General features: G+C 33.7%; 1 protein-coding gene across 1 annotated transcript; it reads left to right on the top strand.

Annotated features, from left to right (window-relative positions):
- Positions 1-1,795: 1,795 nt before the first annotated feature.
- Positions 1,796-26,700, top strand: LOC117316603 (alpha-tocopherol transfer protein-like). Its single transcript, XM_033871264.1, has 9 exons — positions 1,796-1,973; positions 11,212-11,378; positions 14,490-14,723; positions 15,170-15,246; positions 18,227-18,343; positions 19,022-19,132; positions 19,822-19,923; positions 22,138-22,299; positions 24,483-26,700. Exons 2-8 carry the CDS (start codon positions 11,240-11,242, stop codon positions 22,285-22,287), a joined length of 930 nt encoding a protein of 309 aa, XP_033727155.1. The 5' UTR covers positions 1,796-1,973; positions 11,212-11,239; the 3' UTR covers positions 22,288-22,299; positions 24,483-26,700.

Raw genomic sequence — 26,700 nt, 5'->3', positions numbered from 1 at the left:
TTGACGTGATTCTAACTAATAATAAGATAATAGACTAGTATAACCATGTAATCACTTGCAAGTTGCAGCGTTGTAAAATACAAATTATTGTCAGATACTGAATTATTTGACAAGGTATTGGAAATAGCCTGAGTTTGAAAATCTTTATTGATTTGCAAGATATCAAAGGGAACAGATGCTGGATCCAAAGATCTGTAAAAAAAAAACCTTATGAATCTCAAGCCAACGCCAATTACAATACCTTGACTTGACCCTCCATGTTTTTTTATATAAATTATTTGATGTAATTCGGTTGAGGAATGGCTATACATAATAGTACAGTAGGCCGATTATTAGACAACATTGTATGTACGGGTACAATAAACATATTACTTCAATTCTACAAACATTACTGTTGCAAATTAATTGAATACCTAGCTGTGATTAATTGATTTGATAAGAAATAACCTTAGCCTCAGAGACAGACTGGGTTCCACATCCCAGCTGGTCACAAAAAAAGTGCTATCATATGACCTGCTGCCAATCCGTTATTATTGATAGGCTAAACAAAATCAATACATACTAGGGTTATACTCAGTAGGAAAAATAATACTACTTTCGTACGATTTCAGCCAACATTTACAATTGATAAACTGATAAATGAAATAGTTCATCAAAGTATTTATGACAGAACATTAAAGCATGAAAAACAGTATTACCATAAAGTAAGCGAAGGATAATAACATGTCTCTTAGTTAATCAGTATTTAATTTCTTAATTCATGCTTTGTAAAGGTACATTTCTCTGATAACATAAGATCTATTAATCTTAACATATTAGATCTAACATAATATTTCCTATACAAAAAAAAAATGAAAGGATTTGTTAGTATAAGGGACAATCCATAAAAATGATATTCTTTTTCAATTTGAGTACAAAAATAACGCATTTCCGGAGGTATTGGAATCGGGCGATGCCATATTCCTGCTTCTATATTTAATCTATGAGAAGATACCCGAAACCTTCTTAATACTTGTACTTTATGCCAGTCTTGTATAAATATATCTCGTACCCTTAATTGGAATAATGATCAAATACATCAATATCTCCAACTCCTTGTTCAAGCCAAACATAACCAATACCATGAGTGCATAATATGTTCTTCACTAGTTTAGCCCAATTTATGGTATGAGAAGTTTCCGGTTGCGTGTAACGCTGTTATATATAGACTTAACCAGTACATTATTTTGGTTATGCACGGTTTTTAACCAATATTTAATAATCTTGGTATATTTGATACATTTTTTTTTATACATGTAGAGGACTTAGTTGGAGATAGATGTAATTCGTCTGTTCTCATGTCTCAATGTATATAAAATATCAATGCATATGTTTATATGCCTTTTTTTCAAGTTTGGGGGGGGGGGGGGGGGGGGGGGTTATGGGTAATATAAATGGTTAACTTGCTATGTTTACAAATATCTGAAACATGTGCCTTATTTTCAGAATCGGTTACTTCAAACAGAGACCTATATTAATTTAGTATATACAGTAGGTCTCTGCTTCTAATGAAATTTTATGTATACAATTCCATTTTGGTTTTGCCTGAGCCGGCTAGACCTAACGTTTTTTGAAGCTATACTCCAATACACACGGGCATAAAAATACAAGCGATTGTAGTCGCCCAGCAATTTACCAAAAAATGATCTTCTAAATATAATTTTCACTAGGACACAATTACTTCCGATGGAACGTGATACTCGGGGACTATATCTTATGGCGCACCGTTTATCCTTTCCAATCGAACGCACCTGTCATTAAACGCACGACAACATATTCGCTCCATGTCACCAACGCTTAGTTTTTTAGAAGGTTTTAGAACACTACACGTGTGTTTATATATTTAACGGAAACGTATAGGCTGTGTTAAGTGCAGGAAGCTATTTGAAGATCAAGAGCACGTCCGGAATAGATTAAAACGTTGGCATACACAGGTAGGCATAAACCACAGGAACGTACTCGATTATCGATAACAAACTTAACATGTCAAGTGTCCTATGAAAAAAACCAACAGAAATATACCTTATTACCTAGGTATTTCTGGCTGGTTTTAATTCTTTAAATATATAGACATTTCTGATTATCATTTGTCATATAACACTAGATATACCCCATGTGCATAAACAGATGAAAAAATTCATTAACAAAGCGAACAGTATCGTTGGACTGATAAGGAGATCATTTGTATATATAGATAAGATAACATTTAAACAACTATTTAAGGCACTAGTCAGACCCCATCTGGAATACGCAGCAAGTGTCTAGAATCCTTACAAAACAAAAGACATCGAAATAATTGAAAAAGTACAGCGAAGGGCAACAAAACTAATTCCAAGACTAAAGGATCTACCATAGAGTGATAGATTAAAGAGACTAGGCTTCCCTTCATTAGCATACCGCAGACTGCGAGGAGATATCATCAATGTATACAAAATCATGAACAATTTCCATGACGAAAATGTTACAATGGGAATATTTGAGCATGATACAACATCCAGGACCAGAGGTCACTCACAGAAACTAAAGAAAAAACAATGCAAATTAGACATACAATGTACGTAAATACTCCTTTGGCGGCTTGACTTTTTACTCAAATACACTCAAATATACTCAAATACACTCAAATATACTCAAATACACATAAAATATACTCAAATACACAAAAATAGACTCAAATACAAATGTATTTCACACACATAACCTTATTTTGTGCGTAATATGGTCGTTAATATACGATCTTGGTGATTCTTACGAACTATGATACCCGGGTCGGTTGGGATATTTAGGCTTTACCGAAATTGACTTGGAATTATCGAAACGTTGGGAAATGGGGCTTAAATTAGCATTTTTTCAGAGAACAGAGCCAAATATTTGTTCTGAAATGCCCAACTGTATCATATGCAAAACATTAGGGGTTTATTTGACCGAGAAGTAGTTTAAATCAATGTTTTAATCATTCGCGATTCGCGGCCCGATTGTCGTCAGAGTTGAATTACAGAAATGGCCGATAATGGACCCGAAATCGATATTTTCATAAGAGAATGGACTCAATATGGTATTCTTTGGTGTCTATAGAGGTCATATGTAAAATATCTTAGATTAATTTTCACTCGAAGTATTTTGAAATAATTGTCAAAATATCCGATTTACGACCCCATTGCCGTCAGAGTTGATTTGTCGAAATGGTCGATAACGGACCTGAAATCAATATTTTTATGATATAATGGACCCAAAATAGTATTCTTTGGTATGTATAGAGGTCACATGTAAAATATTTTTTATTTATTTTCTCAAGAAGTATTTTAAAATGATAATCAAAATACCCCATTCACGACCCAATTTTTGTTTACGCATTGGGCGCGAATAAAATAAAAAGGAGCAGGAAAACTGAAATCCGGATTATCTACTCACAAATGCAAAAATACTCATACTAGATAGTTATAATTAATATTTATTACAAGAATTTCTATACTGTGTTTGATTCTCTGTATAAAATTGTTGTCAAATTTGTGGTATTTTGTAAAACAATTCATTTTTATTGAATTTTTTCCCCTCTCAAATCCATATTTCAATCTTTGGTATTACTTCATTGAAAATTGAAGTCAAGGCAATGAATTAGTATTTTCCGTAATAATTTTTCGATAAACTGTTAAAAATTTTCCAGATGACTTTTTGTGCCATGCTGTCATAAAATTTCAGTTATAATTTTAAAATTAAATTACATGTAGTATGTTAATATGATAGCCAAGTTGTCAATATCCACAAAGCGAGTGTAGTCTACTGTAATCTCAATCACTGAGTGGATAGCATTACATATGAATATTACTGTAAAATACCTGTAGTATAATATGAAGAGATATGTGACCAACTTTAGAATGAATGATGTCAAATTTAGATTATATCTCAAGAGCAATAGGTGGATTATTAGAATTGACTTCCAAATGAAATCAACATGTCAGTGTATCTTTAGCAGGATTTCATCATTGTTTAAAATCAGACTTAAAAAAGCATCAGAAATAATCATAAACCATCAGCTGTATAACAAGAGATTCCAGGGGATCTTGGTGTCCACCATTGAGATTGATCTCTTTTCTACTTTTCCCTTCTTTCCCCTATTACTTATTATTCATTTGATTATATTGGAAGCCTACATATGAAGTCTAAGATAGATCTTAAGAAAAACTTTTGGAAATGTATCAATAACAGATTAAACTGTTGAAACTGATGGTGGGCTGGCTGGCTTAAAGCCATTTTGTTTTCCTGATCAGACTAAAAGATAAATAGGAATTGTTGATGTACTTCCATCTGATAATGGCAAAAAATCTTTATTCCATATAGATTTTCATTTTTTGTATAAATAAATACTTAAAAAAACATTTGACCTTTCTTTAAGTTTTAGGAAATACTACTTGTACCGAAGTGTGTTACTAGTGACAGTATGATGATTTATGGATATAATCTATTAACTAGTCCTTTAACATCAACTGATCTGATATAAGTTTTTTGGTTGCTTTTGGGTTCTTTGATCACTGTGTTAAGTCCCTGAGCATCATGCATTCACGTATCCTAGGATAAAACAACTATTATTGGTTTTTGCTATACAGCATCCATCTCTTAATTTATTTTGAAAGATATTAATATCATGTATCTTTTGTGCAATCCTAAATCATGTTGTAAAGATCTTCGATATTTATTACTTGTCATTTTCAGAAAGGTGTTTGTACTCTGTAGGATGATGCAGATATTGTTAGAAACATTTGAAAATTAATCCCCAAACACATTATTGTAATGATTTCCTTATAATACATGTATACTGCATTGCTTTCCATTTATTGAATGTCGAAAGGAAATGAAAATCTTCTGGAACATTTTCTTTAGGATGGTTACGCAAAAACAATTGAAGTGATATAATACAACCAATATTATATGTAAGAATGTTGAAAGTCATATTGGTTGTGTTGTATGACTTCAATTTATGTTATTACCTTAACTTGGTGATGAGTAATTATATTATGAGCATTATAATATGGCCATGGTTTACATGATCAAGTTTCTGTGTGATATATTGTTTGGTTTTATTTACTGGACAATATTAATTTGCCACATTTTAGTTAGATTTTATAAATCACTCCACCCCCTCAACACTTTCACAGATATGGATGTTATTTCTAAAATATTTGTAGATCAATTTTTCACACCTTGGGAGATGATTGACACGCCTGTGTAACTTACACTAATTGACCAGTGTATTGAAAGATTCCCCCTAAGGCTATAACTGAACTGTCCAGGTAATGAAAGGGTGTCACACCTGTGTTAGCAGGTGGAGAGAGAGGGAGAGATGGGGGAGGGGGTCCTATAACCTCTAATTTTTACCTGTGAGATATACTGAAGATTTAATTTCCTAAGACCTATAATTAAACCAGATATAAAATGAATTATCTTAACCTGGTCATTTAACATCAGTATACAAACTCAAGTTTAAAGATGAGTATGAATTAAAAATATTGTATCAGGGACTCAGCTTGTTACTCTTCTTTTGCACCTCGCGCAATTAATATTAAGTTCATCAAATATTCAATAATTACATTAAAATATAACATGAGCAATGTTAAGAACATAATTATAAGCTTTCTACAATTATAGCACATTTTACCAAAATAAGAATATATGTGATAAACTCATAATAAACCTTAATTTATATATAGTATACCACAATATCCCAAAATTTGTTAATATAAAAAAGAAACAAAAACAACATTAAACTGATAAAAGAGACATAATACAAGCAAAATATTTCATATATAGATTCTATGGAGAAATAAGTTAAGACCATCAGGTGTTGATTCATATATGGGCTTCAAAATTTACTCTGTGATGATATGATTGAATATTATGGTCCATAAGATGGTTTTACTTCTTATAAGGAAACTTCAAGGATTCTACTTCAAGTGTACTAAACATGTATGTTTAACGTTTTCCATAATCAGGTAAAGGCTTAACACATACCTTTTTTTTAGCTTTTTAATTTCCCATCAAAAACAGAAATACACCAGGATTGTACATTAATATATATGTGTACATTTAAATTACATTAAAATATAACATGAGCAATTTAGTTAATTGTGTACATTTATATATTTAGATGATTTTTTTTCTGTGTGAAGTAGGCATATCAACTAAAAACAAACTAAAAGCAAAAAAAACAAAAAATGCAATACATTAATTTTATTCAATTTTATTTGAGAGGTTGCATTTTGCCTGAATATACTTATAATATGTATCATCTGTTCATGAAGTTGTTAAATCATCTTTTTATTACTTTACAAAATCCTGGTGATAGTCATTAGGAAACTGAATATAGAAATTTATTATTTCTTATGGAAAAGTTCATCAGACAAGATAAAGAGATGTAGTTATTAAGAACTGTAGTGAAAGCAATCTGAAAATGAAACATTTACAATCTTTTATTTTAGTAACAATAGAAAATAAGAGCATTTTTAGCCCACCATCATCAGATGGTGGGCTATTCAAATCGCCCTGTGTCCGTGGTCCGTGGTCCGTCCGTCCCTCGTCCGTAAACAATTCTTGTTATCGCTATTTCTGAGAAAGTACTGAAGGGATCATTCTCAAATTTCATATGAAGGTTCCCCTTGGTGCCTAGTTATGCATATTGCGTTTTGAGACCAATCGGATAACAACATGGCCGACAGGCAGCCATCTTGGAGTTTGGCAATTGAAGTTTGTTATCGCTATTTCTGAGAAAGTACTGAAGGGATCTTTCTCAAATTTCATAAGTAGGTTCCCCTTGGTCCCTTGTATTGCATTTTTGGACCAGTCTGTCCTGAAAACAACCTGGCAAACAAACAGCCATTATCGTTAAATCTCAAATTTCTTATATAGCTAGGATTCCCTTGTTTGAAAAGTACTGGAGAGATGTCTCAATTTGCACAGATTAGTAAAATGAAGGGAAAAGTAGAGAAAAGATCAATCTGACATGGAACCTATGAAGATCATTCAATGGTGGGCGCCAAGATCCCTCTGGGATCTCTTGTTTATATAGATTGGTATAGAAAAGGATTTATATAAAAAAAATTATAGTCAAAGAAAATAGCAATGGTAGATTTTACAGCTATACAGAATTAATGGAGAAATTCAATATTCATACTAACTTTCACACTTATCAAAGTGTCAAAAGTGCTATAAAAAAGAATTTTTCCAAAGAAGATATCTCCACTGAATTCATAAAACTTACATACCTGCCAACTTAAGATTTTTTTTTCAAACAGAAAAGAGGAGCAAGATAATTTTATAAGTGTCTGTGTAAAAATAATATAGCATCTACTGGAAAAAGGAAATGGGAAGTATTGTTTGATTTTGATGAAAATACATATATAACACAAGATGCCAGGAAAAGGGTCTGTCTTTATCAGCTTTGAAAAATTACATCAAAGAAACATACCACACTCTAAGATATTGCAACCAGTAAAAGGGGAAATCATCTGAACTTCTTTAATAAGGACTGGAAAATATGGGAAAGACTACTGGTCTATACAAAAATAATAAAAATGTTTAGAGGTTTCAATATATTTTTGGAATTTCATATTTTATATGAAAATATACATTTGAAGAACGTGTGTCCTATACTCAACTTAGGCTTGAGAAAATGCTGACCTGCTTTAGATTTCACATGAAGGACTATAAAGTATTCATTTTACTAGTTATAATCACAGTTTCTGTGCTAAAGGAAATATAAATACAGTATACTATAAAACACACGTTAGCTTTTACCTTCACACAAACAGACAGAATTATTGTCAAAGATCTACATAATATGTCCTTCCACCTTTTGATCCAAATGACCCTGACCTCTCACCCAGAGTGACCTAAATGTAGCTTCGTCTTGGTCAGGAGTTGGTCATGATCAATAAGTATGAAAGTTAAGGAACTATTATGGATGGACAAACAAACAGACAGAGTGATTACTATAGGGCACCTGTATGGACCTGATTAAGAAAAACCATGTCATTCCTACATTAAAGGAAAATATATTTAGGAATTTTTCCTATTTGGCTCAACACTTAGGGCTCCATAGATCACAGAACACATTATATGAAGTCATAATTAATTTCCTTAATTAAATTGGTGGCTTTACATGACTCAAAGACAGCTCAGACCAAAGTTGGACAAAAACCTATCACTAATTTGAAATAGAAGGAAATTTGCCCATTAGATTTGAAGAAAATTGAAATCTAAATATTTTACAGAGGATAATTGTGCTACAATATGCCATAAAAATAGATGAGACTGGACAAATGTTTTCGTTCATTCTAATAAAAATCTTGTCATTAATGCCAGAGAAAATGATAAAACACATTTTGATTTAAACATATTTTATTGTATCTTAATATATACATGGGAATTGGGCACAAGTTATCAAACTTATATTAAGCCCTTTCCCTATATAATTTTACATACATATAATACATTTATTTTTACAAGATGACATATATAATTTAAAAAAAATCATTATGACTATAGATTATCAAATGAATAAACAATTCAAGTAAACTATTCCAATAAACTATTCCGATGCCGATAGCAGAAGTCCACGCTATTCGCTTTTCAAAACACTCTGATCTGCTGTTTCTAAAGTTCATCACATATCCTGTGCCATGGTTAGCTCTCTCCGTTCGTTTCCTATGCCTCCTGGAAATTCGATTATCTTTTGCCATCGGCATCGGAATAGATATGATAAGCACACATAAATTTACACAGATATAGATATAGAGAGATAAGAGGAATTAAAATCTATACGATAAAACACATGAACAATAGTGCATCAAACAGACATTAGTACATGTATTGTTATATTTTGAGTATTAGTGATACTTGGACAAGGATGAACGGAAACTTTTCCTTTAATCCACGGTAATTCCGTTTAATGCTGAAAGTGACTATAACCTGACAAAAAAGTCTATTTCCTCAACTAAAAAAAATATTTGTGCATGAGTAAATATTCTTTGCATACATGGCATTTTATAGTTTATGTACGTATTGAAAATGAAATCTAGAGTATTTTGATTGAGTAACAATATATTACATGTAATTTGATATATTTAGTAGACAGAGACAGGCAGACTAACATCCTTAAAAATAATAATAATAATCAAATACATTTGTAGGAAAGAGTCGGGCCTTAAAAAACATTAAAGAAAACCAGACTGATGTTTTCAATAGGTATGATAGGTTGTATAGGAAAAGGAGTTACCTCCCTTGCAAAGTTGTTTGTTTGATTTTGGTTTTTATCAGGCCTTATGTCGTAATATTTACAAATTAATGATCACATTACATACAAATTGATGTTATAGAAGTGAATTTTATTTGTATTTGAGTATTTATTTTGTGTATTTGAGTGTATTTGAGTATATTTGAGTGTATTTGAGTGTATTTGAGTAAAAAGTCAAGCCCCTCCTTTGGATTTAGAATTATCGATGTATGGAACAGTCTATCTGAAGATAGTATAAACTCTGCAACAATAAGGGACTTTGAGATAGGCTTGGATAACCATTGGGCAAATCTGGAACTTAAATATAATCATTTAGCTATCTACATGTAGTTGCAGACTGGAACCAGGAAGTACTAACTAATGTTTAATTCTGTATTATTATAAGATTCAAGATATGGACATAGAGGCATACCAATGCCTGCGTCCATTAATTATCCTATTAAATCCTACTAAATTGAAGTATTGTTTGTTTTGCTTGATCGCCCACCTAGCTACATGCCCCCTACATGTATAACAGGACTGCTGTACCATAGAGTGCTCTATATTTAGGACATGTGACATGATGATACGTAAAGCACTGAGGCGTGTCCGTAAAATATATGTCTTCAGGCTATTTGAATGAAAAAAATCAGCTGAAGGCTCCATTATAATTACACATCTAAACTTAATACATTTGCACCTGATACAAAGCCTTAAGGTACATGTGTATGGCTACATGTACATCCTCTACATTGTACATGCAGCTCAGAGTTTGATTTAACGCTGGGTAACTTATATATGTATATTATTGTCCTTCCAGTATCTGGTCCATAGCTGACTCATAACATGTAGTGTCCTTTAAAATCATAAATGTAATTTTTAAGGCCACTACATATATGGATTCAGGGATCAATCTAGGGATTTTTTACTACCGTTTATGGGTAGTTTCCCCTCAGGATTTTAATCCATTTTTCCCCTCAGACTTCTGTTAAATTCACTGAAATATTGTATTTTCCCTCATTTTTATTGCAATAATATTCCCAAATACTCCAGATTTGCTTTCCTAATTAACCATTTGCTGTTTTTACTTGGAAAATGTGTTTTTAAAGCAAAAAAAACTGAAACTTTGTGAGGTTTAATTTAAATTCCCCCTTTTCAGAACTGATTTTCCCCTATAACGTTGTATGGTCCAAAAAGGGTATATAGTTTCCCCTAAATTCTAGATTAATCCCTGGGATTAAATTTTTTTAATTTCTGTTATTATAAGCATCTGGTCATGATTGCTATAAAGCGAAATTTCCCCCTCTTACTCAACATATTCAATGAAAAGTCAAATTCCTTTAATGTGATGGAGTTTCCTTGAACCTAACAGACACCTGGCTAGCAGAATCCCAAAATTCTCTCTAATTTGTACCATTGAAGAAGGTTAATTAATTATTTGATTTTGAATTACTGTTTGTTTAGTGAGTTTGTGGCCCTCTGAACAGCCAAGGTCATTTTAGGAGGAATATACTTGTAGTAGCTGGTGACTATCTCACTGAACAACATATATTGTACAGGTTGTTTGTCTTATGCCATCCAGAGCAATAAAGGTAAAGTGTCTTGCCCAAGGACACAACCAGGACAGCACAGAATGGCCCGTTTCTGATCAGCTTCCCAAGAAACACAAACCGTCGAACCTCATTACATACCTGGGATCTTCACCTGAGATTAATTATGTGGCCAGCGTTCTGTCTATAAGCTATCGTCCACAAATGGATTACAGTTTTACCTATGTTATTACTTTCAAGCTTGTACATGCTTACGTTAATTCATATCTGTAACTATTATAAATAAGTTAAACTACAGTGTGTAAACAGTTAACATGACCTTTGGTATTTACCGGTGTGTTCTTCCTTGATTTGTAGAGCCACACAAGCTAGCTAATTGACCACCATGACAGAAGCTCAGTCGGAGTACGTATGTACTCTGCCTCAAGAACTCGTAGAAAAGGCTGAGAAGGAACTCAATGAAAAACCTCAGTGGAGAAGTAGAGACATCCAGGCCCTCAGAGACATGGTTGTCAAACAGAGAGGTAGGTATCAAAGAACAGTCTTAAATATATACACGGAAAAAAATCTGTAGTCCCTATCGATTAATTATGCATAGACATAACAAAACATTTAGCCCCCATATGAATAAATTCTCTGTACTGAGCTTTAAACATCCAACCCCAGGAAATTAAGTCTATGGACAGAACCAAACATTTTGTCTCTATGGACTTATTTTATACGTCTATTGACAGAACAAATCATTTAGCCCCTATGGATAAATTCTATGGACAAAACGAATCATTTAGCCCCTATGGATAAATTCTATGGACAAAACGAATCATTTAGCCCCTATGGATAAAGTCTATATGGACAGAAGAAAACATTTAACCCCTATGTATTAAGTTTATAGAGAGAACAAATGATTCAGCTCCTGAAGATTAATCTATGGACAGAACAAAATAATAATATAGTCCCTATACAGTTTTGAAGGTTATTGAATTATTAAAATCAAACAATATAAAGGAATTAAACTTGTTAGGTAAATTAATTATTGAAGCTTTCAAGCATAGAATTGTTTAACTTAATCCGTCAATTTGTATTTTATTTCACATAGACACAGCTCTCTGACCAATCAGTAATATTTAATGTTCCCGTTCCGGACAGACCACTATTTATGGAATCTTAACAATAAAAATGTATGGTTTAATTGTTTATGATTCTGTTATTACATGGTTCTACACCTTATGTTCTGATTATGTAGATGTATTACAGAAAATATTGAATGTAATTTTTGTACGGATAATAACTCTAAGTAACATTCGTCTATACATTTGACTTAACTATAATTTTTGTCATATTTTGTGTTCTTGTAAGCCATATTAGTATAGTTACTGCATGCCATATTCTGTATTATCGATAATACAAATGAATTCTGTATATACTGATAGGCTGTATGGCCTAAAGTGAATAAAAAATTGAATTGAATTGAATGTAGTAAGTCTATGGACAGAACAAATCATTTAATTAGCTCCTAAGGATTTAGTCTACGACCAAAACAATAAAACCATTTAACCCTGCTTATGAATTAAGTCTATGGACAAAACAATGCATGATGATAGGATCCTCTCAAAAACTCGCAAGATGTCGGCAGCTGATTTTGAAAGTTGGGGATCTCACGATTGAAACTGTCCAATGTGCAAAGTTACTGGGTGTTTTTATTGATAGTTGTCTCTCATGGAAAGAGCATATTAAATTTATGACAAAGAAAATATCCAAGAAAATAGGTGTGTTGAGAAGACTAAGGTCATTTATATGTCAGATGATGTCATTACCAACGTATATAACAGTATTGTTTTCCCCCATTTTATGTACTGTTCAACTGTCTGGAGTAAACCTAGCAACAAAGTGTACATAGATATGGTCTTAAAATTACAGAAAAGAGCAGCCAGGATATTATTAAATGTTAGAGATATTCTTACTCCCTCCAAATCCCTCTTTGAAAAATTAAAATGGATGCCAATTGCAGACTTTTACGATTTTAGAAAAATGGTTTTGTGTTACAAAATTTTACATTGTGAATCACCAGGTATTTTAACAAACATGTTTTCTTATGTAAAAAATGTGAATGGCAGAAACACTAGATCTTCTATATCAAACAAATTGTATGTTCCAACAGCCAGAACAAACTATTTCAAACGTTCATTTGTATATACATGTTCAATTTTATGGAACGAAGCTAATGATACTATTAGAGACTCAGTTAGTATTGGGATTTTTAAAACTAGATACCTGCAGCTTTACTTCTCAAAATCTTAGCTATATATATATATATATATATATACTGCAATATTTTATAACTAGTCTAGTTTTAATTTCTAAATATTTCTTTTGTGATTATTAATAGAATATATAGTTATATCTGTGATTCATCCCTTACACTGATATTTTAGTATAGTAATATTCAATCTTCTAAATTTAATTTTAGATCACCTACTTCATTGTACCATTTTAATTCACACTATATTAGTGTATATTCTGTCAATTTTTACCTTTTGCTATATTAGCATTGTATGTATATTCGACTCCTTGTGCTTTAATAATGTCCTTCAGCAACACTTGTGTGATATACAAGCGTTCATTTATAAATCATATTTAAGCTGTGATGATAATTATATATTTATTACATTGTTATATTATATCGTTTTTTTAAATTATGCCATGCTTGTGTAAATATATTTGATGCAGGGCCATGTTGTAAACTAGACATTGTCTAAATATGTTACCCTGGTTAAATAAAAGATATTATTATTATTATTATTATTATTAATACATTTATGTATCCCTAAGGATTAAGTCTCTATGGACAGAATAATATATGTATCCCTATGAATTAAGTGTTCAAAGAAAACAGACCATCTATCTCCAAGGATTAAGTCTATGGACAGAACAATACATTTATCCCCAAGGATTAAGTCTATGATAGAACAATACATTTATCCCCAAGGATTAAGTCTATGACAGAACAGTACATTTATCCCCAAGGATTAAGTCTATGATAGAACAATACATTTATCCCCAAGGATTAAGTCTAAGATAGAACAATACATTTATACCCAAGGATTAAGTCTATGATAGAACAATACATTTATCCCCAAGGATTAAGTCTATGATAGAACAATACATTTATCCCCAAGGATTAAGTCTAAGATAGAACAATACATTTATCCCCAAGGATTAAGTCTAAGATAGAACAATACATTTATACCCAAGGATTAAGTCTATGATAGAACAATACATTTATCCCCAAGGATTAAGTCTATGATAGAACAATACATTTATACCCAAGGATTAAGTCTATGATAGAACAATACATTTATCCCCAAGGATTAAGTCTAAGATAGAACAATACATTTATACCCAAGGATTAAGTCTATGATAGAACAATACATTTATCCCCAAGGATTAAGTCTATGATAGAACAATACATTTATCCCCAAGGATTAAGTCTATGATAGAACAATACATTTATCCGTTTAAATTTTGTCTATGAACAATTTATTTTCTCTTTTTTTTTTTTGTAATAATTTATTTTTTCTTTGTTTATTTGTTTATAACAAAATACGATCTTTCCATGTGTCAAATCATGATTTTAGATCTGAAGATAAGAACTGACGATGCCTTTCTGCTGCGATTCCTTCGTGCGAAAAAGTTTGACTATGACCGGGCCTTTCAGCTGATTATGAACCATTACAAAATGAAGGTGGAGAACAGAGAGTTATTTACTAACTTCCGCCCATCAGCAGTCAAGCACGTGTTGGATGACGGGGTGACAGGAGTTCTGTCTAGCCGTGATAAAGAAGGTCGACGTGTCTGTATATTCCGACCAGGTTGGTTCAATAAAGTTGAAAAAGTCCTCTACATGTAATTTTTTTGTATATACCTCTGAATCATTTCTGCAAATATAATCATTTTAGTGGTAATCTTTATTTTAGCAGCTTTGGCATTGAAAACATTCTGCTAAATTATTATTGCACTAATTTCAATTTTTGTATATTGTTTTCAAAAAAAAAAAAAATAATGTATTTCTGATTATAATTTTGTGGTAATCAGTCTTAATTGAAGAATAATTAAAAGGAACACTCTAATGAAAAGTTAAATTTTATCAAGACAAAATTAATCAGGGCTATATGACTACAATATACATTTTATACCCATATCATTTATATACAAAACTTGTTCTTATGTAATTAAGATTGCTACGTGACCATTAAATTGCTTTTAAAATGTACTCAGCTTGACTTTATTTTTAATTAATACTCCTTTACATTCACAGGCAAATGGGATCCATCAAGATATCCTTTAGATGATGTTTTCCGAACAAACTTCATGACATTAACAAAACTTATAGAGGTAAACGGTATTGAATAAAACTTAAAAATAATCTCAAGTCTCAAGTTGAATATCTGTTATAGAGGAGGACAATTTGAAGTAGTATTTAAATATAAGATTTCAAAATACATTTTCAAAGCTTTAAAATTAATAAATAAATTAATTAATAATTAGTCTAAGTTTGTGTATTAATCCAGGCTAATTACAGGATATTAGTCCAAATTTGTGTATTGGTCACCCTGGGCTTATTACAGGATATTAGTCCAAGTTTGTGAATTGGTTCCCAGACTTATTACAGGATATTAGTCCAAGTTTGCATATTGGTTCCCCTGGGCTTATTACAGGATATTACATTGTAGTTCAAGTTTATGTATTGATCCCCTGGGCTTATTACTAGTATATTAGTCCAAGTTTTTGTATTGGTTCCCAGGCTTATTACAAGATATTAGTCCAAGTTTGTGTATTAATCCCCCAGGCTTATTACTAGTATATTAGTCCCAAGTTTTTGTATTGGTCACCCTGGGCTTATTACAGGATATTAGTCCAAGTTTGTGTATTGATCCTCCAGGCTTATTACAAGATATTAATCCAAATTTGTGTATTGGTCACCCTGGGCTTATTACAGGATATTAGTCCAAGTTTGCATATTGGTTCCCCTGGGCTTATTACAAGATATTAGTCCAAGTTTGTGTATTAATCCCCCAGGCTTATTACAGGATATTAGTCCAAGTTTGTGTATTGATCCCCCAGGCTTATTACAAGATATTAGTCCAAGTTTGTGTATTGATCCCCCTGGATTATTACAGGATATTAGTCCAAGTTTGTGTAATGATCCCCTGGGCTTATTACAGGATATTAGTCCAAATTTGTGTATTGATCCCCCAGGCTTATTACAAGATATTAGTCCAAGTTTGTGTATTAATCCCCCAGGCTTATTACAAGATATTAGTCCAAGTTTGTGTATTGATCCCCCAGGCTTATTACAAGATATTAGTCCAAGTTTGTGTATTGATCCCCCAGGCTTATTACAAGATATTAGTCCAAGTTTGTGTATTAATCCCCCTGGCTTATTACAAGATATTAGTCCAAGTTTGTGTATTAATCCCCCAGGCTTATTACAAGATATTAGTCCAAGTTTGTGTATTAATCCCCCAGACTTATTACAAGATATTAGTCCAAGTTTGTGTATTGATTCCCCAGGCTTATTACAGGATATTAGTCCAAGTTTGTGTATTGATCCCCCAGGCTTATTACAAGATATTAGTCCAAGTTTGTGTATTGATCCCCCCCAGGCTTATTACAAGATATTAGTCCAAGTTTGTGTATTGATCCCCCAGGCTTATTACAGGATATTAGTCCAAGTTTGTGTATTGATCCCCCAGGCTTATTACAGGATATTAGTCCAAGTTTGTGTATTGATCCCCCAGGCTTATTACAGGATATTAGTCCAAGTTTGTGTATTAATCCCCCAGGCTTATTACAAGATATTAGTCCAAGTTTATGTATTAATCCCCCAGGCTTATTACAAGATATTAGTCCAAGTTTGCGTATTGTTCCCCCAGGCTTATTACAGGATATAAGTCCAAGTTTGTGTATTAATCCCCCAGGCTTATTACAAGATATTAGTCCAAGTTTGTGTATTGATCCCCCAGGCTTATTACAAGATATTAGTCCAAGTTTGTGTATTAATCCCCCAGGATTATTACAAGATATTAGTCCAAGTTTGTGTATTGATCCCCCAGGCTTATTACAAGATATTAGTCCAAGTTTGTGTATTGATCCCCCAGGCTTATTACAAGATATTAGTCCAAGTTTGTGTATTGATCCCCCAGGCTTATTACAAGATATTAGTCCAAGTTTGTGTATTGATCCCCCAGGCTTATTACAGGATATTAGTCCAAGTTTGTGTATTGATCCCCCAGGCTTATTACAAGATATTAGTCCAAGTTTGTGTATTGATCCCCCAGGCTTATTACAGGATATTAGTCCAAGTTTGTGTATTGATCCCCCAGGCTTATTACAGGATATTAGTCCAAGTTTGTGTATTGATCCCCCAGGCTTATTACAGGATATTAGTCCAAGTTTGTGTATTGTTCCCCCAGGCTTATTACAGGATATAAGTCCAAGTTTGTGTATTAATCCCCCAGGCTTATTACAAGATATTAGTCCAAGTTTGTGTATTAATCCCCCAGGCTTATTACAAGATATTAGTCCAAGTTTGTGTATTGATCCCCCAGGCTTATTACAAGATATTAGTCCAAGTTTGTGTATTGATCCCCCAGGATTATTACAAGATATTAGTCCAAGTTTGTGTATTGATCCCCCAGGCTTATTACAAGATATTAGTCCAAGTTTGTGTATTGATCCCCCAGGCTTATTACAAGATATTAGTCCAAGTTTGTGTATTGATCCCCCAGGCTTATTACAAGATATTAGTCCAAGTTTGTGTATTGATCCCCCAGGCTTATTACAAGATATTAGTCCAAGTTTGTGTATTGATCCCCCAGGCTTATTACAGGATATTAGTCCAAGTTTGTGTATTGATCCCCCAGGCTTATTACAAGATATTAGTCCAAGTTTGTGTATTGATCCCCCAGGCTTATTACAGGATATTAGTCCAAGTTTGTGTATTGATCCCCCAGGCTTATTACAGGATATTAGTCCAAGTTTGTGTATTGATCCCCCAGGCTTATTACAGGATATTAGTCCAAGTTTGTGTATTAATCCCCCAGGCTTATTACAGGATATTAGTCCAAGTTTGTGTATTGATCCCCCAGGCTTATTACAAGATATTAGTCCAAGTTTGTGTATTGATCCCCCTGGATTAATACAGGATATTAGTCCGCGCTTTTGTGTTGGCCCCTTTATCTTGACTTATTTCAGGATATTGGTCGTAGTTTGTGTATTGGTCCCCAGGCTTATTACAGGATATTAGTCCAAGCTTTTGTGTTTTTTGACCTATTACAGGATAAATATTGTTTCTTTTATTTCTGATTTCTAGGAGGAAGAAACTCAGGTGAATGGTATAGTCATGGTGATTGATCTAAAGGAAATGGGTTGGAATCATGCAAAATGCATTTCTCCATTTTATGCTAAGCGTATTTCAGGCTTACTACAGGTAAGTGCATATGATTTTGTTAAAATCTTATAAGGATTACAAAATCAAAATAAGCGGTTACCATTTAAGACATATGTGTATTCTTCAAAAATGTTTGCAGAAATATTTTATTATTACCTGGTAGTATTAAAATGGCTTCAATTAATCAAAACACTCAAAGATGGAAAGTTCTCTAATTAAATGAAATATAATATTGGCTGAGAAGCCTACATTAGTAATGTTTATCAACTATGATAATCTCTTTGTGTGTCATCAAAAACTGGGCCGTGGTGGCCGAGTGGTAAGGTGTCCCGACACTTAATCACTAGCCCTCCACCTCTGGGTTGCGAGTTTGAGACCCACACGGGGTAGTTGTCTGGTACTGACTGTAGGCCGGTGGTTTTTCTCCGGGTACTCCGGCTTTCCTCCACCTTAAAAACCAGGCACGTCCTTAAATGACCCTGGCTGTTAATAGGACGTTAAACAGAATAAACCAAACTAAACACACTGCCATCAATTTTGCCACCACTTATTCCGAGGCTGCAGAGAGCAAAATTTAATGTTACCGAATGTACTAATACATTGAGGATGCATTCATGACAATATGAATAACAAACTTCACATATCAACACAGGCTTGTTATACAGGTATGTCCTTCAATCTGACCAGCTCGACTTGAAATATAAATGTTTATTACAGGACGCATTCCCAGCCAGGTTCAAAGGCCTTCACTACTTACATGAGCCGTCTTTCTTTGATTATGTCTTCTCTATCATGAAACAGTTCTTGAAAGAGAAGACTGTCAGCAGGGTAAGTATCGTGTAGAATTATTTAGTATCAAGAGGTTATTTACAATCAAGTTGAAAGGTAAATGTTATTAATTGAAGTGTCAAATTTCTTTTTTGATCTGATGATGGTGGGCTATCCAAATCCCTCTGCGTCTGTTGTCTGTCTCTCATCCATCTGTCGTCCGTCAGTTGTCCGTCCGTCTGTAATCAATCCTTGTTTTTGCTACTGCATAAAAAGTACTGCTCGGATTTTCTTTAAACTTCATGTGTAGGTTCTCCTCTTGGTTGCTAGTTGTACCAATTCAATTTAGAGTTTTGATCAGAAAAACAAAATGGCCAACAGGGGGCCTCTTGAGTTTTGAGAATTAAAGTTTGTTATCAGTATTTCTTAAAAAGTGAGGGATGGTCCTCAAACTTCACAGGTTACAAGGTTCCACTTGTCCTTGTCATCAGATCATTAAGAGTAAAAGAAGAAAGAAGGGAAAAGTTGAGAGAAGATCAGTCAGAGATAGAAGCAATAAAGATCATTCATTGGTGGGCGTCAAAATCCCTCTGGGATCTCTTGTTCATTGAAATCTTACTTTAGTTATATAATGTACTAATTTTGGTCAAAGGGAGACAACCCATGGTTTGGCTTATGGACCAGTTTATGATATCAAATACCAGTAAGTCTAAGAAACTTTGTAAAAAATCCAACAATTTCTTCCACAGCTACATTTCCACAGTGACAGAGTTGAGGAGTTGACAGAATATATAGACAAGGCCAACCTTCCAAAGGAATATGGGGGTGATCTACCAGCATTTTCCAATAAGGTAATGGTTCCTCACATCACATTAACAGTCACATAATACATTCTGTAAAATAAAAAATCTATAAACATTATGTATTTTACAACAATTCCAAAATATGTTTTTCAACTTGAAGTGATAAATCTTATTCATCTTGATAAAACATGGTTGATACATATATGAAAAAACCCTTGAATTTCAGCCCTTGTCTGGAAAGTCTTGAAATTCAGTGTCATGTATTGAATGTCTTGGAATTTAATAGGCAAAATGAAAATCCTTGTTCATAATTATGCTAGGACAGTGCTATATTCAAGGTTTAATGTTATGTCAAATTTCGTACTGTATTACAAAATTATATAACTCTATTAAAAGTCAATCACTGTCCCGGAAAAGTGTCTGAAAAATCCTTGAATTTAAAAAAACAAGTTCTAAAAAAAAAATTGAAATTTATATGATGACTCAGTAAAAGACTGCAGGTGTGCATTGATATCGCCACTAGTCCATTGGTGACTCCCATAGTCCATTGGTGACTCCCATAGTCCATTGATGACTCCCATAGTCCATTGGTGACTCCCATAGTCCATTGGTGACTCCCATAGTCCATTGGTGACTCACATAGTCCATTGATGACTCCCATAGTCCATTGGTGACTCCCATAGTCCATTGATGGCTCCCATAGTCCATTGGTGACTCACATAGTCCATTGGTGACTCCCATAGTCCATTGGTGACTCCCATAGTCCATTGGTGACTCCCATAGTCCATTGGTGACTCCCATAGTCCATTGATGACTCCCATAGTCCATTGATGACTCCCATAGTCCACTGGTGACTCCCATAGTCCATTGGTGACTCCCATAGTCCATTGGTGACTCACATAGTCCATTGATGACTCACATAGTCCATTGATGACTCCCATAGTCCATTGGTGACTCCCATAGTCCATTGGTGACTCACATAGTCCATTGGTGACTCACATAGTCCATTGGTGACTCCCATAGTCCATTGGTGACTCCCATAGTCCATTGGTGACTCCCAAAGTCCATTGGTGACTCCCATAGTCCATTGGTGACTCACATACCCCATTGGTGACTCCCATAGTCCATTGGTGACTCCCATAGTCCATTGGTGACTCCCATAGTCCATTGGTGACTCCCAAAGTCCAACTGGTGACTCACATAGTCCATTGGTGACTCCCATAGTCCATTGGTGACTCCCATAGTCCAACTGGTGACTCACATAGTCCATTGGTGACTCACATAGTCCATTGGTGACTCCCATAGTCCATTGATGGCTCCCATAGTCCATTGATGACTCCCATAGTCCATTGATGACTCCCATAGTCCATTGGTGACTCCCATAGTCCATTGGTGACTCCCATAGTCCATTGATGACTCCCATAGTCCATTGGTGACTCCCATAGTCCATTGGTGACTCCCATAGTCCATTGGTGACTCCCAAAGTCCATTGGTGACTCCCATAGTCCATTGGTGACTCACATACTCCATTGGTGACTCCCATAGTCCATTGGTGACTCCCATAGTCCATTGGTGACTCACATAGTCCATTGATGACTCACATAGTCCATTGATGACTCCCATAGTCCATTGGTGACTCCCATAGTCCATTGGTGACTCCCATAGTCTATTGGTGACTCCCATAGTCCATTGGTGACTCCCATAGTCCATTGGTGACTCCCATAGTCCATTGGTGACTTACATAGTCCAACTAGTGACTCCCATAGTCCATTGGTGACTCACATAGTCCATTGGTGACTCACATAGTCCATTGGTGACTCCCATATTCCATTGGTGACTCCCATAGTCAGTGAATACAACTATTAACACTACAAGTCTGAAATCTCTATACAACCAACAGTTTTTTCTGACCTCATGATTACATGAGAAAGAAATTTAATAGAAACATTCATTATGAATAAAGTTTCATTACTTTCATGGTTGCTATGGAACTACGAATATAAATGCAGTTGATATTGTTGTATGTATCATTGTTATAATATTGCTGCTTGGGCTATCCATGAAAATTTGTACCCAGAAATAATTTGGAAGATCCAAACCATGAAAGAAAGTACAAACGAGCATTTAGTGTGATAACAGTGTTATTATTGGTAATTGATTTTTACTTTTGATTTATTAATTATTTGTCATCAACCTATAAATTATCTACCATGATAAAAATTCAACTGAACATTAGATATCAAATCACTTTGTGTTTCTCAGGACTGGGCAGAGACATTGTTAAAATGCAATGAGCAATTTGACCAAGAAGCTAAATACGGCCTCCTGGACGCTAAAGCCAAAGCGACCAAGTCTTCCAAAGTAGATGCCATGGAGTGTCTTGTGGGGTCGTATCGTAAATTGGATGTGTAATTTGGATAAGAGGTAAGAATGAATTATAATTGTCAGATTAGGCAGTTCATTTAAGTTTTAAGTTGACGAGTTTCTTTAACAAAAAAAAAAAATTCTTCTCATGTTCAATGTATTATTGATATAAGTGCAATTTAGTGCCATACTGGAGAATATCAAAACAAATTTAAAAGATTTACAATAAACATTCTACATATCCAAATTGTTTTAGCCTAAAAAAGGCTTGTAGAAGTGCAATTAGCCATTATGGACGATATGGAACACCCAACATAACTTGAAAACAATCATGTTTGTCTGTATAAGCTTCTGTCATTGTATACTCAGTTATACAACTCTTGCTCAAAAACACTTTGTATTTTATATGTATAGATACATGTTTAACCATTTCAAATATAAGTTCAAATACAAGAAAGGGGCCTCGGTGGCCCGGAACTTTATCACTATAGTCCTCCATCTCTTGGTTGCGAGTTCGAAACCCACGTGGGGCAATTGCCAGGTACTGAACATAGGCCGGTGGTTTCTCAAAAACCTGGCATGTTTTTTACTGACCCTGGCTATTAATAGGACGTTGAACAAAATAAACTAAATCAGGAATTGTACTTGTGAGCAGGACACCCAAAAAGGCGACAATGTACAGGAGGTTTGAAAACTCTTAAGGTTCTGTGTGTTAAATTTGATTTAATGAATGATAATTTTTATTTAGATTTTGCTTGTCCACATGCACAGGCCTTTACAGCTATAGTGACAAACACCTCACTTGTGTACAGACACCTATCCACTAATTCTGATGAAATGTCAAACACCCATTGGACAATTCTGAAATCTGACAAACATCCTTATGGAAATACCCGAAATACATTCCTATGGACAATTGTGTTTAACTACCGGATATTCTTCATACTGTAGAAAATAATTAATTGTAAGGTCGAAAAGGTAAATAATTACATGTAGTTTCCAGGATCTTGCTTATCCCCAGAGTATTAAAATTACTTTGATGTTATAGTGGAACTTTGTTATCTCAAACTCAGAAAACTTGAATACCCCGCTTAACTGGAAGTACTTCGTCAGTTCCGGCAGATTTTGCTCTTTATCCTTGTAAAAAAAAACTAGGAAAACTCAAATTCGGAAAATTAGAAAAACTCAGATAATACAAAGTGAAAATTTGGTCCCAACAATAAAAATCCTACTTAAAATGATTGAATAACTCAGAAGTATCATTTTGGAGTCTTAACAACGTTCGGTTGTCAATGCCAACATTTTTTCAACATCAAGCTTCCGTTTGTAATACAGAAGATATCGGCACTTCAAACTTACCGATTATTATACCGTATGCTATTACAAGTGTTTAATAAATCAATTAAACAAATTGTCTGTGGATTCTTAAAACAACAACTCTTGGTGATAAAAAGTACTGCTTTACTTACATCAGACGGTCGCTGATAATAATACACACTACAGTCAACAATTCATCTGCCTGCTCGCTCAAGCAGAACTAATCTCTGACACTCTATTAAATCTTAACAACTGAAACAATAGCGTAATTATTTCTGAAGTGTTCAGAGTACGTCTGTATAAACTATCACCGCTGTCCATTAAATTGGATAACATGTAAACTCTGTAACATTTTAAATGCACATGCACAGCTCTACTTCCTGTGCTAATACACATGGAAATGACATGGTTATCAGTAAATCTTGAGTAGGCCTAACAAACAGTATTTTATATGTCTAATATATGATAATGGTTCTGTTAAATTTTACATATAATTTGTATTAAATTTAAACGGTTATTTGATATGATGTTAATAAATTGTTATTCGGTTGAATTCCGTTTTACTGTCCTTTTGCAAACATGACATGAATATTAAACTGTTATTGAAGTGACTAAGTGAAAGAAACTTTATCGTGACTGTCTATAGCGGCAATATTACACCAAACTACGAGAGATAGAAAGAAATATTACATAATAATATACATGTGCATCTATTGACCAGTTTTTACACTGAATTGATGAGTGACAGAGCGGAGTTATAATCATATAACGTTGACAAATATTGACCAAACTTAACACCAAAAATGACAACTCGCTTATTTCTAACACTCGCATAACTCAAAGTTTTTTTGTGGTCCTGTCAAGTTCGAGTTAATGAAGTTCCACTTTATTTTGTGTTGGTAAAGGATTTTTGCACTTCTTTTCAGGTTTAAAATTGAAGCCACCGATGGAGATAAAAAGGAACATCTGAATTTAGATTTTGTACTCTTAGACAAGGCTGCTGTACCGGTCCGTCCACCACCCTGATAGATCCCAAACTTGTACACATTCCGGTGATGGACCCAAATTCTCTACTAATTAATATTGAGGTACAGATTAATATAATTAACAGTGGCAGTCCTGTTGTAATCCTGGAAGTGATCCATGATTTATGAATTTTATTTTTGATTTTTAAGATTGTGGATGACAATATATACATTATAAGATTTTTGTTTCAGTTTTGGACTTTTTTATGTGTAGGCGTAATGAAATATCTTTTTGTGAAAAGTAGAATACTATTCCATTCCTTATCTTGAAAAAAAAAAAGAGATGTTATGAATTTTGTTGGACTTCAGCGGTGGAGCCCTCATATACACTATTAATAACTTAGCATAATTATAAAAATTTTGCATTCATGTGAATTTAAAATTACACCAATTGAAGATGAAAAAATTCATTTCAATAGACTAGGGACTTGATATTGGTCATGTAAGATGCTGGGATAATGGGCTACCAAGTTTGTTCAAATGAATGACCTTGACCTTCATTCAAGGTCATATGGGTCAAATAGGCTAAAATTTTCAAACAACTTCTTCTCAATAACCGAGAAGCCTACATTTTGTAGGAACTTGATATTAGGCCTGTAGCATGTTTTATTGAAGGGTACCAAGATTGTTTAAGTGAATAACCTTGACCTTGTTTTAAGATTACAGGACTCAAGTCTTCAAACAACCTTTGAACCAAAAACTCCATGCCAATTAGCGATTAAGGCCAATAGGGCCTCTTTCTATTTGATATTCAATGAAGTACACAATCAAAAATAGTTTAGTCAGATGACCGTTACGGCCCATGGGTCTCTTGTTTTAAGTATACAGTATCATAATAGGGGGATCCTGATAATGTTTGTTAAATACCATATTTTTCTGACAATAATTAAGCCCATCATTGATAACGATCTAGCAAACCTGTTTCTATTGCAATTCAGTAAAAAGCATCTCATTGTCCTACAACAATCCCCATATCTTGAAGAATAGTTCATGTGTTGGTACTCTGGGCTAATTTCAGGATCAAATGTTAATAAAACATGTTTCTATCGACCATATTAAGCAACAGAAAACAATGCTTCTTCATATTCGTATTTAAAGTCAGTACAGTATAAGCTTGTAGGCATAAAGTCCATTAAAGATGCAATTTTTTACCTGTATTAGTTAACAATCTAGTCTGTGGGGTAATTTAGCTTTAGCTGGAATGACAATGCATTTAGATTAAACCAACTTGTCCCCATGCATGGTGATCACTGGTTTCCATGGTAACGCCTGGTTTCCATGGTAATCTGCTTGTTCTTGTGGTAACCAATGGTTTAATTTATAGATCCATTTCTTCCCCTGATAACCTATGATTTTCATGGTAGTTACCTGCTTGATGTCATGGCATATTAATGACAATGGAGAAACCCGATGAAATTGACAATTCATTCGTATGACTGTTGCAGGAGTAAATTTAAACAAGTTTTTGTCATCGAATATTTGTGTCTACAAGAAGTTATACAAGTTTTTATTTTTTGTTAATCTCTCCTTTTCTAAGTGGAAAAGAGTATATCTAATTGACAGTAGAATCTCAAAAGGAAATAGGAAAATCCTAATAACACATCATGATGGTAAAGGTGGAGGGATGCTCCAAATTGGTTTACATAGGTAGCCTAGGTAGTGGAGATAATCCAACTCTTAAAAACTACAAAAAACTGTAGGGTGTAGCAGGCTCTGGGAAAAGTCCAAATGAAAATAGTGGGTGGTGCAGGTGGTAGGAACAGTTTGGTCGTCACAAATTTTAGCAATTTTCAATTTGTACACATTGTACTGTATGTGTCAAAACATTATACATGAATAATTAAAAAGTCCAAATTTGATACCATTGTGATCTTAGAGAAGTATCTAAAAATGTTTCAGAGATCCATGTGTGTATGAAGTTAAAATCATCTGCAGCTTTTATGTTGTATAAAAGCCTTCTTTATATCATTTTGATAGATAATTATCTTTATTGTCTCTTATAACAATTGATGTGATAGTTAGGTTAGAAATCGACGGAACTGCAGGATTGGTATCAACTATGTCTTACCAAGATGTTTGTTTTTTTTGTGAGTTGTTTTTTTATAAACAGTCTTCCCTT

This window comes from Pecten maximus, chromosome 18 (genome assembly GCF_902652985.1).
Source record: "Pecten maximus chromosome 18, xPecMax1.1, whole genome shotgun sequence".
Taxonomy (NCBI): domain Eukaryota; kingdom Metazoa; phylum Mollusca; class Bivalvia; order Pectinida; family Pectinidae; genus Pecten; species Pecten maximus.
Note: the sequence above shows the minus strand (reverse complement) of the source record. Positions and strands in the feature narration are given on the sequence as shown.

What these genes read in the sequence shown, in the direction of transcription:
- LOC117316603 (XM_033871264.1), top strand. Translation starts at nt 11,240, where the DNA reads ATGACAGAAGCTCAGTCGGAGTACGTATGTACTCTGCCTCAAGAACTC. An exon ending in CATGGTTGTCAAACAGAGAG is followed by an intron (nt 11,379 to 14,489) that starts GTAGGTATCAAA and finishes TCATGATTTTAG; the next exon opens with ATCTGAAGATAAGAACTGAC. An exon ending in CATTAACAAAACTTATAGAG is followed by an intron (nt 15,247 to 18,226) that starts GTAAACGGTATT and finishes TCTGATTTCTAG; the next exon opens with GAGGAAGAAACTCAGGTGAA.